The 16648-nt window shown below is 38.7% G+C and overlaps 1 protein-coding gene across 1 annotated transcript in view; it reads right to left on the bottom strand.

The window, feature by feature from the left end:
• The window catches only part of SLC2A13 (solute carrier family 2 member 13), a 154285-nt gene that overhangs the window by 21884 nt on the left and 115753 nt on the right, over positions 1-16648 (bottom strand). The window contains exon 7 of the mRNA XM_030479523.1: positions 6948-7073. Within this exon, the coding sequence (XP_030335383.1) occupies positions 6948-7073 (126 nt within the window). The remainder of the gene's footprint in view (positions 1-6947; positions 7074-16648) is intronic.

Here is a 16648-nt window from a genome sequence, read left to right as displayed (position 1 = left end):
ACGAAACATTTCCAAAGTCATTATGAAGTCGTTCACTTCATAAGAGGACTGACTAGGAGTATATCTTTTCCTTTTCAAGCATCCAGAATTTGCCACTGGTTGAGCAGATATAATGAGTTAGAGCTATTAATAGTAATACCTAAGTAATTACCTTAAAGAAATGTAAATAATTTCAATTTGCATTATCATGTCAGTCTGCTCATTATTCTAGATCTAAAATGCAGATACAGTATACAAAGGACTTTAACTGTTCAGGCATTAGAGTCAGTCAAAAATAATAAAAAATGGGGTTTTTCCCCCTTGAACATAAAAAAAAAAAAAATCAAGAGACTATCTTCTGTTAAAGTTACAACAAAATTCCACCCTTAATTTAAGTACATATATAAATTTTGCCATATTTTCCAATACTTAAAGAGATCTTAATATGGTTATCAGACTGACCATGAAACAATTTCCTTTTGTACTTACAGCCTAGAAAGCCAACTGTATCCTGGGCTGCATCAAAAGAAGCGTGACCAGCAGGTCAAAGGAGGTGATCCTGCCCCTCTACTCTGCTCTCATGAGACTCCGCTTGGAGTACTGTGTGCAGTTCTGGTGTCCTCAAGATAGGAAGGACATGGAGCTGCTGGAGCAAGTCCAGATGAGGGCCATGAGGATGATAAGGGGTCTGGAGCACCTCCCGTATGAAGACAAGATGAGAAAGTTGGGGCTGTTCAGCCTGGAGAAGAGAAGCTGCGTGGAGACCTCATAGCAGCTTCCACTATCTGAAGGGGGCCTACAAGGATGCTGGGGAGGGACTCATCAGGGACTATAGCGACAGGACAAGGGGTAATGGGTTTAAACCTAAACAGGGGAAGTTCAGGTTAGATATAAGGAAGAAGTTCTTTACTGTGAGGGTGGTGAGGCACTGTCACAGGTTGCCCAAAGAAGTGGTAAATGCTCCATCCCTGGCAGTGTTCAAGGCCAGGCTGGACAGAGCCTTGGGCGACATGGTCTCGTGTGAGGGGTCCCTGCCCACGGCAGGGGAGTTGCAACTAGACAATCTTAAGGTCCTTTCCAACCCAAACCATTCAATTATGATTCTATAAAAGAACTTAAAATTGTGATATCTCAAAGGTTTGAGCAAGAAGACTGGCTGAAAGGATCAGAACATTAAAATTGTATTGCTACCTACTCATCACCAAATAACACAGGCTTCATCTATGATTGAGGACACAATATTCTGCATCACTTCATCCTTCTGTTCTTCCTATTTGCTCTTTCCAGTTAGCAGAGATGGCATTAAAATACGTATAGATTTCTTAAGTTCCTCTTCTACCTCCCTAGCTCTCCAGAATCACGTCAGTATATGCACCATTAGACTGTGATTATGCTAATATCCTCCCCACAGAAAAGACCTTGTGCCTTCGAGTTTGGGCTGACACAGACTGTAATCAGTTTCAGATCTTTTTTCATTTCTGTTTTTGCACATCCCACTAATGTGTATTAGATATTATTATGCTGAAGTACGTACTCCTAATCAACTAGAACAAATAGCATTGTGTCCTGCCACCCGGCTACTCCAGGTTTCTACACTTACTGGCAATGGTGAGGATAATCAGAATTTAATTCTATTTGAAACTGCATATATTTTTATTTTCTTTCCTAAACAACCCCGGAGAGCAGACAGGGAATTCCATGTTCTGATTCCTACTGAAGTGATGAATATTTCAATTTAGTAAACATCTAGCACATTGTCCAGAAAGAAATTTCTCTAAGACTACTGGTTGTAATTGCAGCTCTTCTGAGTGCTGCTTACACACATGCAGATGTCACTGTTCTGTGGATTCTGCTAGTTTCCTGAATTATTTACTCCCTCTACTACTTTTCTACTTTGCAAATGTGAGAACCATAATTCTATGTATAATCTTCATCTACTGATCTGAAGACTTAGTAAGAGAATTACTGGTTTCTCCTCTAACTGCTGCTGAATTAAGCAACACTTTCTAATGCAGGCCCTTGTACAAAGATTCCAAATCATCATTTCAGCAATAAAATCTTCTACCAATACTTTCTGCATGACAAAACAAGCAATGTCTACCCACGGACAGAGGAGTACTTCATTCCTGGAAGGCTGCTCTGGTGCTAGCCTTCCCGTGGTAACAGGAAAGGTCTGTACACCCGTTCCCCATAACGTACTGAAAATAAGTTTTCAGTCTTTAAATGTGCGAATACACACATACCTTTTTTTTGGCATCAGTAAAGCAGTCACAGCAACTTTTACAAATGTACTTGTCACATTGCAAAAGCATCTTTATAAGACAGTGACTAGAAAAACCAGTGTAATGAACTTAAATTTGTCTTTATTTACAAGCAGCAAAAGGAACCTGACATTTCTAGAAAAACCTAATGTTGCTACCAAGAAAAAGTATTGTAATCATTTTAACAGTCTCATTTGCCATGCATTAGAGAACAAGCGGCATTGTATGAATGTAAAGCTCCCCAGAATACTCCCAAGGCTTTGACAGACACTGGCATGTCCCCCGTTGGACATAAACCAGGCTGTTGTCTGGGAATGTAGCTAATGAACTCCCATGGATTTTTTTTAACCACTGGAATCTAGTTAGAATCCAAACACCAAGGTCATCAGGCACATTCCTGTGGTGGAAACCCTCCTGAAGCTGGGATCCAGGGTCTGACTGCCTGCCTGCCCTGCTTCCTCACACTGCCTGGGTAATTCAAACCCACTGGTCCCCAGAGCAGGTCTCCAAGATACAGTTAAACTGCTCAGCAAACCCGACAGCTATGAGCAACAGGCACACAGTGACACCAAACAGCATTAATGAGCATCTGTAAATATGCCATTAATTTTACGCGGAAGGAAGGAGCTCAGGAGGGCACTGGGCAGAGGAAGATGAAGAGCTTTGCAAAAACAGAGCTCTTCTTGTGCTCGCCTTTGCCCTGGATACCCTTAGAGAGGAGAATGCTTGTTTATATTGACAAAAGCAGGATTCTCCATGAAGCATTAAACTCCCACGGCAGGGAGATGTTCCTTTAATGAAGTTAATAAAAATGGCTGAAGAAAGCAAATCACTGAGCTCTTCTCCCTTTATAGATTTCTTTCTGTTCCTAACCATCCTTCTTCAGGGACTGTGGAGACCTGCCAGATAATTTTGTGGACAGGATGGCTTCTAGGCTTGTCTCTGATCTGCAGATGATGTTATTATTTCTTCATAATTGTTTACTGTATAAAGTCAACATCTTTTTCTCCAGAGGAAGATTGCTCAGAGTCACTCAGAGAGCTTTTTCGCTTGCAGTTGTGGGCCTGCTGTCATCTTGACAACATATTCATGTCAAGGTTAATGACATGTCAAGGCACTAACAGTAGCTCCTTCCCTTGTGCGGTTATTCTTTCAACTGTAAGAATATTAATGCAATTTGAAGTTACTTCTAGAGCATTCTTGGCTGGCCTTTAGAGTTATTGCAATTACAGGGACAGAAGTTTCAAGGTTTCTGAGAGCACTGTGGGAGTAATTGCAATTGTAGGGAAGAATTAGATTTCAGTTTGTGCTCTGAAAGCACAGAACTGAAAGCAATCACCTCCACATTCAGTCCTGGCTGAGAGACAGACTCTAACCATGGCTTCTGTCATGCCACCTGAGCTTCAGATTGGAAGCTTCCCATTGCATCCCCCCCCTGCAAAGTGAGATAATGCTTTTTATCAACTTCATGGGGATTTTATAATTCAATGTTCATGAAGAGAACAGAACTGCAAGCCTTTCTATGCTACTGCTAAATGCAAAACTTCCCTAAATCCTGGAGAACAGTCTCCTAACACAGAATCCTCAGACTGCACTGAACAAGAAGACACAGCTGCTCTTCTTTTATTACAAAGTGAATAATTTAAGAATATTCTTGCTCACTGCCTTGAAACCATCCTTTATATGTCCCTGGGTAGAGCTGGAGGCAACAAGGTTTGCATGTCAACAGTTGTTTTGTTACCTGGTTCAGTAATACCGAGGGCAGCAAAGCACCTGACTCTGCTGGTGCCTGGGCAGGACACTCCTCTCTGTGTTATTCCAACACCAGTCAGGCTTATGTAACTGATTAAATAATAAAAAATACACCTCTATTCTTTATCTTACATGTATGATGCAAGTGTACCCACAGCACATTACCCACACCGCTTCAAGGCCTGCCTCGGACTCGCTCAGGTTTATTCTTATGCAGTGTTCCTCCCCCAAGGCCACTGCTGGCCACTGAGTTCCCCACATTCAAAAGAACCCAAATGCTATAATCTTCTTAAAAAACATTTGGACGCTCTCATTGTGTCCCTTGGTTTCTATGACAACCACAGCAACATACACAGCCTTGCTGGCAGCCACAGGAGACTGAAATCTCTGCTCTCTTCCCTCCCCTCCCCAGAACTTCTCAATGTAGAACATACCATAACCAAATAAATATGATTAACAATAAACATAGAGGTGGTGTCTAGTACACCAGGCTGGCACTGGGGAAACATCTTGCAAATAAAAATACATTACAGTATTTTATGATAACTGTCAAAACATTGCCTGCTATGTCAGTGTTATCGAAGTACCTTGGGACCAACTGTGCAAAGAACAGCGCAAAGCTAGAAATACATAAACAGAAGGGTTTTCTATGGCAGCTTGCATGGCTGCAGAGAGCTTCAAAATAATATGACAATGCCTTGCCTGTTGGTGCCTCTTCACATCTCTCACCTTGCTGGTGGGTTACACATGAGGAATAGATAAGCCCCTGAGCGAATGTCAGGATGGTTGGGACTAAGATGCCCCTTCCCCCATCGCTGGCAGTGTTCAAGGGCAGGTTGGACATAACTGGGGATGTAACCACACCGTTTTCACTGCAGCAATCTTCTCACTTGGTGGGGAAATCCTACAGCTTTGTGGGGCTGTTTTGCTGTAAAGCAGACTGAGGATTTGAGAAAGATGAGCTGGAGGAGGAGGTACATGAATGTGAACCCTTGGAAGCAAAAATCTATGGGGCTTCCCTCTGGACAAGCATGCAAAAATACAGGTATCTGTGGGGAGGAGGTGAAACACTTCCCTTTTCCGCAGGACTTGGAAGGCACAGAAGGTGCCACCTGACGTTTCACAGCTTGAAGGATGAGCTTTTAGAAATCTGGCTGATTACACAGACCAGGAAGAGGTGGGATTAGAAATTAATTAAATAAACACCGGAAATGGGGATGAACACATAATCTTTGGAAAAAGAAATGTGGACATTTTATTGGTTTTCCATCTTAAGGCAGAACTCTAGTGACTACCAATGTAACACATTTAAAATTGTTTTGATTTTTCTTGAAAGATATTGAAAAGAGTCCTTATGCTATGAAATTATTATACAATATGGAAATATTATAGTTTGCAATACGGAAAGGAAATAAGTCTTTCCTATCTAATTTGCTCCAATGGGCACTACAGCAAGGAGTGCTATGTGAGAGTGAATCATGACTATAAAAGGATTACTGATGCCCACATTTACTACGTTATACAATAACACTGCCAAATAAATAAAGTTTTATTTTATCTATCAACTACTCATAACAAGTTTATGTTTCCATTTATGTCTTCCTGTGTGCTACTACAATGTTGCTAACTACAGATATGTTACTTAGAAATACAGCATATATGAAATGAAAGTTTACTTGGAATAGAGAGATCTGTTACCTTATGAATATGACTATGAGAGTCCATCATGCAGAACACACCAGGATATTAGGTAATATGCAAGATATGTTGTACTATGCACCATTGAAGAACAAGCAAGAGGGATGAGATTTTGTAGTTTTCACAGTTATATATTAATAAACAGTAATAGCCCCCAAATCACAGTGCTTTTAAATCAGGATTCCAAAGAATATAAGTTGTCGTCATCTGCATCTGGAATGAACTACTAGGCATAGTACTGAAATCCAAAGAAGGGCAATTTTAGAGTAATTTTAAATTAATGATTCTGCAATTAGTAGGTATTTCCATAGCTTCCAGCCTCTGCCCAATATGACTCACTGACACTATGCACTTGGTTTAATTTCAAAAAGGGAAAAAAGCCCAAAGCACCACATGAACCTTTGCCTATTTCCAAGTATGTTTATGGCATGTGGGTGGCACAGTTGAATTATGGTGAGGAGGTTTTATCAGCAGTAATTACACATTTTATCAGCAGTAATTATATAATTCCCTTGTGGCACTGAACCATTCTAAACCCTAATCCAAGCCATAATCATTATTAAAGTATTGATAAAGCCTTTACAGAATGTTGTTCCCACTCATAAAGCCATTCCTTAAGAACAGTCAATACTTCAGAAAACATGAAGATTGCTGTGGTGCTTAAGAAAAACCACCTTAAGAGGTGTGATGCATTTTGGAGTTGCCCTGGGATTTATCTACCAATACACACATTTTTACATGTCAAGTGCATGTAAACATACAACATGATGCCACTTTTAAGCACACGAACAGAGTAATCTGTGGCCACAAACTATGCTTCGATAATTTGAAGTTTTCAGATTTTTATTATTTTAGATAATTCTGCTGAGCAACTCAGTTTCTTTAGTAGGCCAGTATTAAAAGTGTGGTTTAATTAAAGCATTTAAAAAGAAAATTAATTCAGAGGGCTTTAAGTGTGTACGTAGGGAATATGCCACCTTAAATGAATTAAGACATCAGGGAAAAGTAACTTCCCTAATTGCTAGTGTACTTTTGCCATAGTTTCAGATTATATTGAACTGGCTGCATACATCAGGTCAAGGCTTTTATTTAGAACAGTTTTTAAAATGTAATCACCCACTTTTGACAATGCCAAGTTGTTTTTTTTTTTTCTTCTAACATCCCAAGAGTAACATTTTATGTAAAAGCAAAAGTATTCTCAATAGCAAAAACACATCAGTAGAGCACAAAGCCAAAAAATCTTGAAAAGTGACATACCTGCCCCAAGCCGCTTTCATTGTAGAATCTTTATCAACAGGAACACATGAGGACTCAACAACGCTTGATTTATTCAATTTGTAGCAGAGACCACAGTCTGGATCTAACATACATCCATTACAATAACTGAAAGAGAAAGAAAGAAACACGTAAGCAACACTTTATTCATTTGTACACGTCAAAACCGACAGCATCTCCTAATCAATCTTGGAATTCACGTAGTCAAGTTGTCAGTGTTGGAGACAAGATAGTAGAAACTACCAAAAAACCTAATACAGATGGCTTTTGCCTTCTTCTGTACCACACTTTGGTGGCCCAGTTGCAAATCTCCCAGTGACACTTGATCAGGCTGTAGGGGATCTCACTCATGGCATGAATTTAAATAAAAAAAAGACATATTGGGGTTGAAGAGAAAGAATCATATGTAATACTAATAACCAAACTGGGCTTTGGGCACATACGGATGTGGGAGTCAGTCTGACATCATCATACCATGTGTCTCCATGTGGGAACTCGGAGGCTGAGTTCTCATTATATTCCATGGACACAGCCAATATGTCAATGCAGCCAATTCCCATACAGGCATCTAGTGCCCAAAAAAATCTTCCCTGCCCGTCACCTGTCACTGCAGAATGTGCAGTGCTCTTGCAGCTCATTCCAGTGCATCACACTTGCCAGGTCCGTACAGACCTGTCTCTGATTTCCTTGGGAGTCTCAAAGAGTATGAGATGCTTACGTTTTGATTTCCTTGGGAGTCTCAAAGAGTATGAGATGCTTACGTTTAGGCAAAGTTTCCTCAATGCAATCTAGCATATTCAAGTGACTAGACAGTAAAACTGTTCTCTAGATTGCATTGGTTGTACTGACCACATCCCTACTGACTCTACTGGGAGCCTAGACACCAAGCACTCTACAGATACTTCACTTAAGTGTGAGACTAAATTGCCAATTCAGAGACACATCCTCATCAGTAAAGTCCCTGATACATTCTAAGGGATAACTTTAGAAATTAAAAATAGGAGAATGAGAAACTATAAACATGGATTAAGTCTAGAAATTTGAAGCTGAAATTAAACTTTGAAATGTAACATCTGGAAATGTGTAATTAAGGTGACCAAAATAGCTTCAACACATATCCCTGTAACAGCAAAACCAAGGAAATGATCCTTTCTGAGTAGGCATTTTTATCCTAACAATGACTTAGTGAATGAAGAAATAATCTGCTCAAGCTACCATATCATTATAAGAAAAAGTAAAAGTAACTGTATAACAAAGTCCCAAGAAACCAAATCAGTAAAGCGGATTATGTGGATTTTAAAAGTTTGAAAGTACATGCTTAAAATTCAAACTCTTCTTACTATGATGTTTCTAGAAGAGCTATAATAAGATCAATTCATATGGTAGTTGGCCAAAAAGAGGGCTGGGAAAGTGTAAAAATCAATGTATTCATTTGCATTTGCCTACTTCTCCCAAATATCAGAAGTTTGTGCTCTGTTATTGTGTTCTTTCCTTGGGCTTTTTACTGGGTATCATAGAATCATTTAGGTTGGAAAGGACCTTTAAGACCTCTGAGTCCAACCAATCTTACAGTTGGCATTCGACATAATAAAGGCTGCTGCATTTCATGTCATGCCAAATGCCAGAGGTTGTATTACTCATAACAGTTTAAATAATTTAAAATTAATATTTTCCACAGCTTTTCTGAAGCTTGTCTTTCAAAGTTAAATGACAAATATTTATAAAGCCTTTATCTTTCAGTTAGGATTGTCTGTCATTAGCTATATAGTGAGTTCATACAACGTCTTTGACTTTAGGTTTTAGAGACAGGGCCAATTTATGCCAGAGGAAACCCAGAAATTCAATATACAAGACTTTAAGCCCTTTCAAATCTAACTCCCAGCAGACTTAGGATAGGCAGCTGCTGTCCAGACTATCTAGCATTCTTCTGTGCCTCATTTTATCATTGATATAAAATTATTATATCACTGCTCTTCCCAAGATGAAGATCGAAGGGTTTTTTTCCTCCAAAATTCCAACATATACACATTACAACTGTTTTATAACACAGTAAAGAAATCTGTATCAGTTAATAAAGACTAATGATCACTGAAGATGCAGCACAAAATAAGCAAGGAAGATTATTTTTTTTCAAAGAAGCAATTTGAAAACAACCAAAAAAATAATGTGCTGAGGCTGTTTACTCCAAATTTCTCTCTTAAAAAATGGAAACACAATATATACTAGTTTTGGGCTTATGCTCTTCTTCGCCCTAGCCCCATTGCTATTTCCTAAACAAAAATAGATTAACAATGTAAAATTGAGCGCATATTCTTACGTACCTGCTCATAGTCATGTAAATAAATTAGGGCACACAATATACCAGGAAAAGAAATGCACAATATTTATTGACATATAACTATCCACTACTCGCATATAGGTATCAATTAGAGATCTTCTTCCTGTCCTCTGATGGACCTTCTTTTCAGCACTACCCATATATACCCAAATATATGTCAGAGTATAAACCTATAAAAATACTGATACTTCTTCAAATCTACACCACAGATCAGTCATGGCCTTTATAGCTCTATACCAGGATACTCCAGGATGTCTATGTAGGAAAGGAAATTTGCATTCACTTACAAATGGGAGATGTGTTTCCTGTACTTTATAATGAAATATTTATATTTGTGCTAAGGTTACAAGCTAGTGTCTTGGAAACAAGTTCCTCTGTGAAGAGCCAACTGAAAATTCCCAGGATGGTTGTCTATCAGACTGACAACTCATCGAGATTGAAATACCTGAGAGAGATTATTTGATTTTTATGAAACCAGGCAGCATTACAGCAGGAAGGTTTTACAGTGTGCCTTGTTCTCTCCCTGCTTACCAGCTGGGCTCCTAGGCAACCCAATAAGAAGGACAGTGTCTAGACTTCAGATACTTCAGCCCATGTAGCAGAATAACAACAATGAGGAATGTGAGGCTCCAGAAGTCCAAAGATCACAGAATCACAGAATTGTTAATGTTGGAAGGGACCTCTGGAGATCATCTAGTCCAATCCCCTGCCAAGGCAGGGCCACTTAGAGCAGGTTATACAGAAATTTGTCCAGGTGGGCTTTGAATCCAGAAATGCCCAGCTCAGCGTCATGAAATCTACAAGTCTCAGTAGCCTGGCCTCTCAGATTGTTTGGAACTGCCAGGGAATTGGATTTCTGGGTTCCTACTTCACTGTCAGAGCACATTTACTGATGAGCAGATGGACTGTGAGAATGCTAGATATCCCCAAACCTGCAATTCCTCACTCCGATTCTGCCAACACAGTCAAGGCTTCCATGCTCTTACATCCTCTTTGCCTGACTAAATGGGAACATCTGTGTCTATCTTTAGCAGCACTATCTTTAAGGTCCCCTGCTAGCAATTTCTTGCCAGTCTGAGTGCCAGTAGCTTTCAGAACGCTCTGCTCTGGAGCAGCCTGCCCGATGAACTGGGGTTCCCGAGGTTACAGGTGGCATCGCAAAGATCACAATGCTTTCTTCTTTCATACAGAAATTAAAGTATAGAGATGAATTATTAATTGGCCAGCTATGCACATTTTTTTGAAACAAAAATTACTGTTTTCTTTCTTCCTCCTAACAGTGTATTTACTAGCCTCTACTGCAGTCTCTAGAAAGACTGGATAAAAATACTCATCTGCTAAAGTGACTCTCCAGATGCCAAAGAAAGGTTCACAATTGCTTTTTCTCCTGCTTTTTCTCTGCTGCTTAGAATACTCCATAGTTTCATTTGGTTTGTCATATTTTGTGCTTTAAATTTGTAAAATGACCTTGTAAGTAATGACTTTCCTACAACTCTCTTAATTTGAGCTGCAAGTTGTATCTTACGACTTTTGTTAAGTGATTTCTCAGTAAAAGACCTTTGCCCAATGCCCTTGCTCTGCAAGTGACATTTCTCTTTTTGTCAGACTATTTCATCTTTTTTCAAGCTGAACCTCAATTTCAGCTCATTTTAACACATTTCCTCAATTTTCACTTTTGCCACATTTTAAAGAACTTTCAACTTTACCTTCCATATTCTGTTACCCAATTATAAAACTATACCAGTATGTTCCTATCATCCAGTTACAGAAATACAAGCTGAGCTTGATAGTATATTATGGATTCTGTAGTTCTTTTCCAGAATGTAACATTTGATCTCATAATATTCTACTACATGGGTAACATGAACACTCAGAGTATAAAAACATCCACAAATACAGACATTTCTTGGGGACAGACTTTTTCCACCTATTTTGCTTTCATCATCTTCACTGAGCACATGCTGCACAATGTATGTGAAGTAGTAGTTACATGCAAAAATCTGATACACTCGCAACATGGAAGTGGACTTGTATGATCCTAATGGGTCCCTTCCAACTTGAGATATTCTATGCAAGACAGTTTGCCCATGTCTTGGTCTTCACCACCACTGTGGTCGAATTTGTGGCTTGTTGAACTAACTGCTCCTGCTCTGCCTGATGCAAATATTCATATTCCTGAAAAAGGTTTTCCTCATAGAACTGTAGGAAGAATAAAAACCACCTCAGGTTTACTCCTTGCTCTCTAGACTGGTTATGCACACAATCCTCTATCTCCCTTAGCATGCAGTATAGTTGCTTTCCAGGTCCTGATAGAAAAATAACAGACCGGAATCAAGTTTTCCTTGCTTCTGTGCTTGTATTCTTCTATCTATAGAAGAGAATGTCTCTTCCTCCAGCCCCAAATGAAAGATCTAAATTACAGCTACGTTCAAGTACGATCAACCCTTTCTCATCTTCAAATCAGGCTCCTGCTCTACCTAATCCACTGAAATTATTCTTCAGTGACTCCTTCCCAGGTAAGAGTTCCAGACCAGTACAGAATCCTTATCCTTCTCTATATGCCAGCCACATAAAAATGCATTAACTCTTCAAACTTTCCTTAAACCCTCTTTTCCAAAGACTCACATGCCTCAAGTAAACACAATTTAAATAAACTCAGAGCAACTGTTTTCAGCTTCTTGGTGTTTGTTGCTTCTGCTTTAAACCTGAAGAGGACCTCAATGGCTCATCCATTTTTGCTTCCTAGAAAGGAAACTACTCTCTACAAACCTTGCTTTGCTCAAGTCCTTAGATTATCAAAGCTACACCGCTACTACTATAAGCACCTTGACAACAGACTGTCCTGGAATGCTGGCACCACATGAGAAGTGTCATACTTGCAGTCTACTCACATATAGGTATCAATTATCCCTTGCCTTTGATGATCTTTGCTCTTCTCAATTTATACAGCCTCCAGCATAACGGCTTCCTGATTTCTGCCTAGAACTGAGTAACACAGATAATAAATAACAGAAACAACTGTCTTACACATGGCTTAATTTTGATCATAATGGCAGTCTCTGTAAAATACTCTGGTCCGAAGAGACCCTACACATAGACATACTCTGAGCTCCTAAGCAGATCAGATACAAACCTTGTTCAAACTGGATTAAAATCATCCTTATGTGACTAAAACCTGCACACCAAATAAAGTATAACAGCATCACTTTGGAAGATTTTACAAAGTAATTCCCTAAGCGTTGTTCCACGTTTTGTTAAACAGCAAAGTCTTAGAAATATTAGCAAAGATGTGTGTAAATCGGTTACTATATGAATGACACCTTGTTCCTTCAGTAATGCAGAGCTTGATTCGAAGGCAAAGTGGAAATGTTAACAGTGTTATAGGATATGCATTACACCCACAGACATTATAGTTCATGAAAGTCACTTTTCAGATCTTTGTGTTTTAAATTGATGGGAGGACTTTTTCCTCATTCACATTAAAGATGCTTACTACATAGAACTGATGTATGCCTTCCTATCCCTTAAAATTTTAAATTGAATTACAAGTTTTGATTCATAGGAGAAACGTGCCAGCAAATGGAGAATTATTACCAAGCAATATAACCTTATATTATCTACTTAATAATTTCAAGACTATGTCAAGGTCATTTTACAGTTCTAGAACATAAACTGCCCACATGAATTTTAATTACATTTTGTAAGAGCTGGCAAAGTATTCTCAAACATGCTTTATCTTTTTACATACTTAAAATTTTCTGACCTTACTTACACTACTATATTTATTATTGGAATTCTCTGTTATCAGAATGACCAGTGACTCAGTTACTTTGACATTAGAAACAAAAAATGAGAATGATATTTTAAAAAACACTGGTTCTATGATACAGTGACAGTATGAAGAATACTGATGTCCCGTTTGCAGATAAATCAGATTGTCAGTGAGTTAACTCAAGTAAAGGAGCTAATATACTTATTGTATGGATCCTAAGGCTACTAAATACAATAAAACCATCTTCAGTTACTACATTAGCTGAGGTTTTCAGGACTGAGCACAGTCATATACTTTTGCTAAATTTACAAAGAAAATATATATTTCTGTCAATTAGCTATCATGTAAAACTGCTGTGTAAGAGTACTAAATATTGGTATCTTTATCTCAGTGGTGCATGTTTGTACAATGGCCTTAGGAACATTAACCACGTGAGGGTGACTAATTCAGAGATGAACAACAGAGCCTTTGTGTGTCCAGCACAGCTGGCACCGCCTGTATTATTTTAATCAAACTCTGAAGACGAACAGCTTGGGAAGGAACCTGAGAAAATTCTTGTGGACAGGTACCATTTTCCTAGAATATAAGGGTTAACCAAAGATTAACACAAAAGTTACCATTTTCATACAGTAACTGAGGTGAAAAATATTGCTTAAGCAGCAAAAGTTCACCTTATGTCTTCTACAGCTGACCAAGTCTCAAGAATTGCAGTGAGACAGACACATGAATGAAAGGAGACAAAAAGACCAAGAATACATAGCAACAGGACAACGATAATTTTCCAGAAATGGGTGAATGCCCCTGAGAAAGGTTGAGTGGGACTGTCACACCTTTGATTCTTTGAAGATTGGGAAAAAGTGATAGGGTAGCTAGTGCAGATGCCCTAGCCAGGACCTCCTTCCAGAACAGGCAAATTCCCAGTAAAAGCACGAATATGTTCATAGAGTTCTGAGTAGTCAGAATAATAGGAATGGCTAGATCATTTTTTCATTTCTAAGATGACAAATTTTGGGACAGTGTTGGTTGTGATTCTTAAATTTACCTCTGAGCTTCTCTGTGGCCTTGATAAGTAACAGATCACAACTGCCGGAGAGATCAAGATCAAAGTGGTTGTCATACTGCAAATATCTGAACAATCTTACGTGGGCTGAGTATGAAAATGAAGTTTGATGTAAGGCTGGCACACAGATGAGTGTTCACCTCACCTTTCCTCAGCAAGACACCCACCCACTTCCACCTATGAGGAGGCAAAGTGAACTTCAGTGTTCAGGTGTCCTGCTGGATTTGTATTATTTCCATGATGTCCTTGTGACACGACTTTTTTTTTCCTCCTGATTTATAGATTATTTTTTGGCTGTTGATCAACTATGATACTGTACATCTCTACTCCAAATGAAAATATTTTACTTGATATTTGCAGCATATCTTACTGGTTTCCTTTTCTGCAACCACATATGGGTAACTTGTAATTCCTTTGGCTCAGCACAGCTCTTTCAGAATGCAGTATTCAAGCCCTAGGTGCTTTTTTGAATTAGGACTGTGACTGTGCTCTTTATTTGCTAGTCTGTTCTATCTTCATTGTTATTCTAGCAGCAGGAATTAATTTGTGCAGAGGAACATGGATCTGAGGGAACAACAAACAAACAAGACTGTTTGTAGTAGCTCTAAGGCTTCCATAATGGACACCCACACTTACTGTAACCCAAAAGATTTGCAAACATAAAAATAATTTCTATACTGCACAGTATCAGTGAAACTTCTGTCAGCAAAATAAATTTTACTGATGTTTTTATAACTTATAAATACATTTTGGCAAAGACAAATACAAGATATATTTAGGAAACTCTCCCATACTGTGAGATGGCCATGCTGCAAACAGGTTTAGACTCTTAAGTATACCTCACCTCAGAGCAGCACTGCGTCACCATCTGATAAAAGAGACTATGAGCTGCACTTGTGTAGACACACAAATTTAAAAGAGGTTACAGTGGTTACAGGGATATGGCATTACGTGTTGATCTTCTGAAGTCCTTTTGCTTTTCCAAAACTTTCTGAGACCTCTTCAAGGCTTGCAAGATACGACGCTAAGCAGTATGAGATACCAACAGTTATACTGAAGCAAGCTAGAACGTGGATTAAACAGTAAGAGACCACTGCCCTTAAGGTACTTTATTTTATTTTGATCAGATATCTCATTTGCAACTATCCCTACAGTAACATTTGTTACCCAACACAGCGCTATCTGTACAGCCCTTTTAATGCCATTATTCTCTAGAGTAACATAGAAAATATGCAAGACTGGCATTACGCAGAGTAGTCTTTTACTTCCAAATCCTCGGGTTTGAGAACCTCTGACTCAACTCCATAACCGCCATGGGGAATACCTCCAAGGCCAAAAAAGAGAGGTGAGCCCCACAAGGCTTTTGTTGAAAACGCCATCTACTTTCTCATGACAAAAACATGGGGGTTTTTTAATTTCATTCCGCTTACTGACCATGTGCACAGAAAGCTGGCATACTCCTGTCCTGAACAGCTACTTTTCCAAGTCAAATATAACATATGACTATATGTCAACTCCTCCAGAAATAATTTAGATATAAAAGAACAAATTAATGTATATTCCCTATGTGTAGCTACAAGAGCTTGGCCAAAAGGCATGCTGAAACTAAGCTCCTCTGGAGACATAACTGGAGACAAGGGCTTGGGGATGTTTTGAAGCATGAAAATTGATATCCCAGATATAGTTTTAGATACACAAGTGTGAAAATACTTATTAACCATATCAATCCCTATTTTTTTTAATCCTTTCAAATAGTGGGTGCTGTAGCCTAATTCTGTGATTTGTGGGCAATTGCATCCATTTATTAGTTTCAACTCTCCTGGCTTTTGTGTCTCTTAAATAAGATACAGTGTAAGATTAAAACAGAAGTGCCTAAAGATTTCTCATCTGTTGCTCATTATTTCACATCCCCCCCTCCATGTTCACTTTTATCTTTAAATAAGAGAGCTCCTTCTATTCCAAAACACTCTCAATTGAAAATACTTCAATTCTTTCGTTGCTCTTTTCTAGACCATTGGAATTTTTACCATATCTGCTTTTGCTCACTTCATGTCTGAAACAGAAATATTGACAGATTAAAAATATTCCAATAACTCATGAAACAACATATACCTTTGCTAGAACTACCTGCTTTAATTTTTCATGCTTTTGCCCAGAAGTGCACACTAAACAAGCTGCAGCAAGCCTAAATTTCCTTCCTGACTAGCTGTGGTTAACTGGAAAATGAAAACTGTGTCAAATAATTTTTTATTACCTTTTAAGCTGGACTAGCCATATTTCTTTTCCACAGATTTTATACTGTTTCAGGTTATATAATAATCTAGCTTTATTAGATAACAAATAATGAGTTCTGGTGCATCTGTTCTCTCCAGACATCCTTCCCAGTTAACTGAAGTCCTAGGCAAATCCTTCTGACATCCTGCTATTAATGTTATCATATTCTGAGAGAAGAGCATTTGGAATCTCAATCCCCCTTTGCAGCTTTTAACCAGATTACTTGTCATTTGAAAAAG

The sequence above is a fragment of the Strigops habroptila genome, chromosome 3 (genome assembly GCF_004027225.2).
Source record: "Strigops habroptila isolate Jane chromosome 3, bStrHab1.2.pri, whole genome shotgun sequence".
Lineage (NCBI taxonomy): Eukaryota > Metazoa > Chordata > Aves > Psittaciformes > Psittacidae > Strigops > Strigops habroptila.
This window is presented reverse-complemented; position numbering and strand designations above follow the sequence as displayed.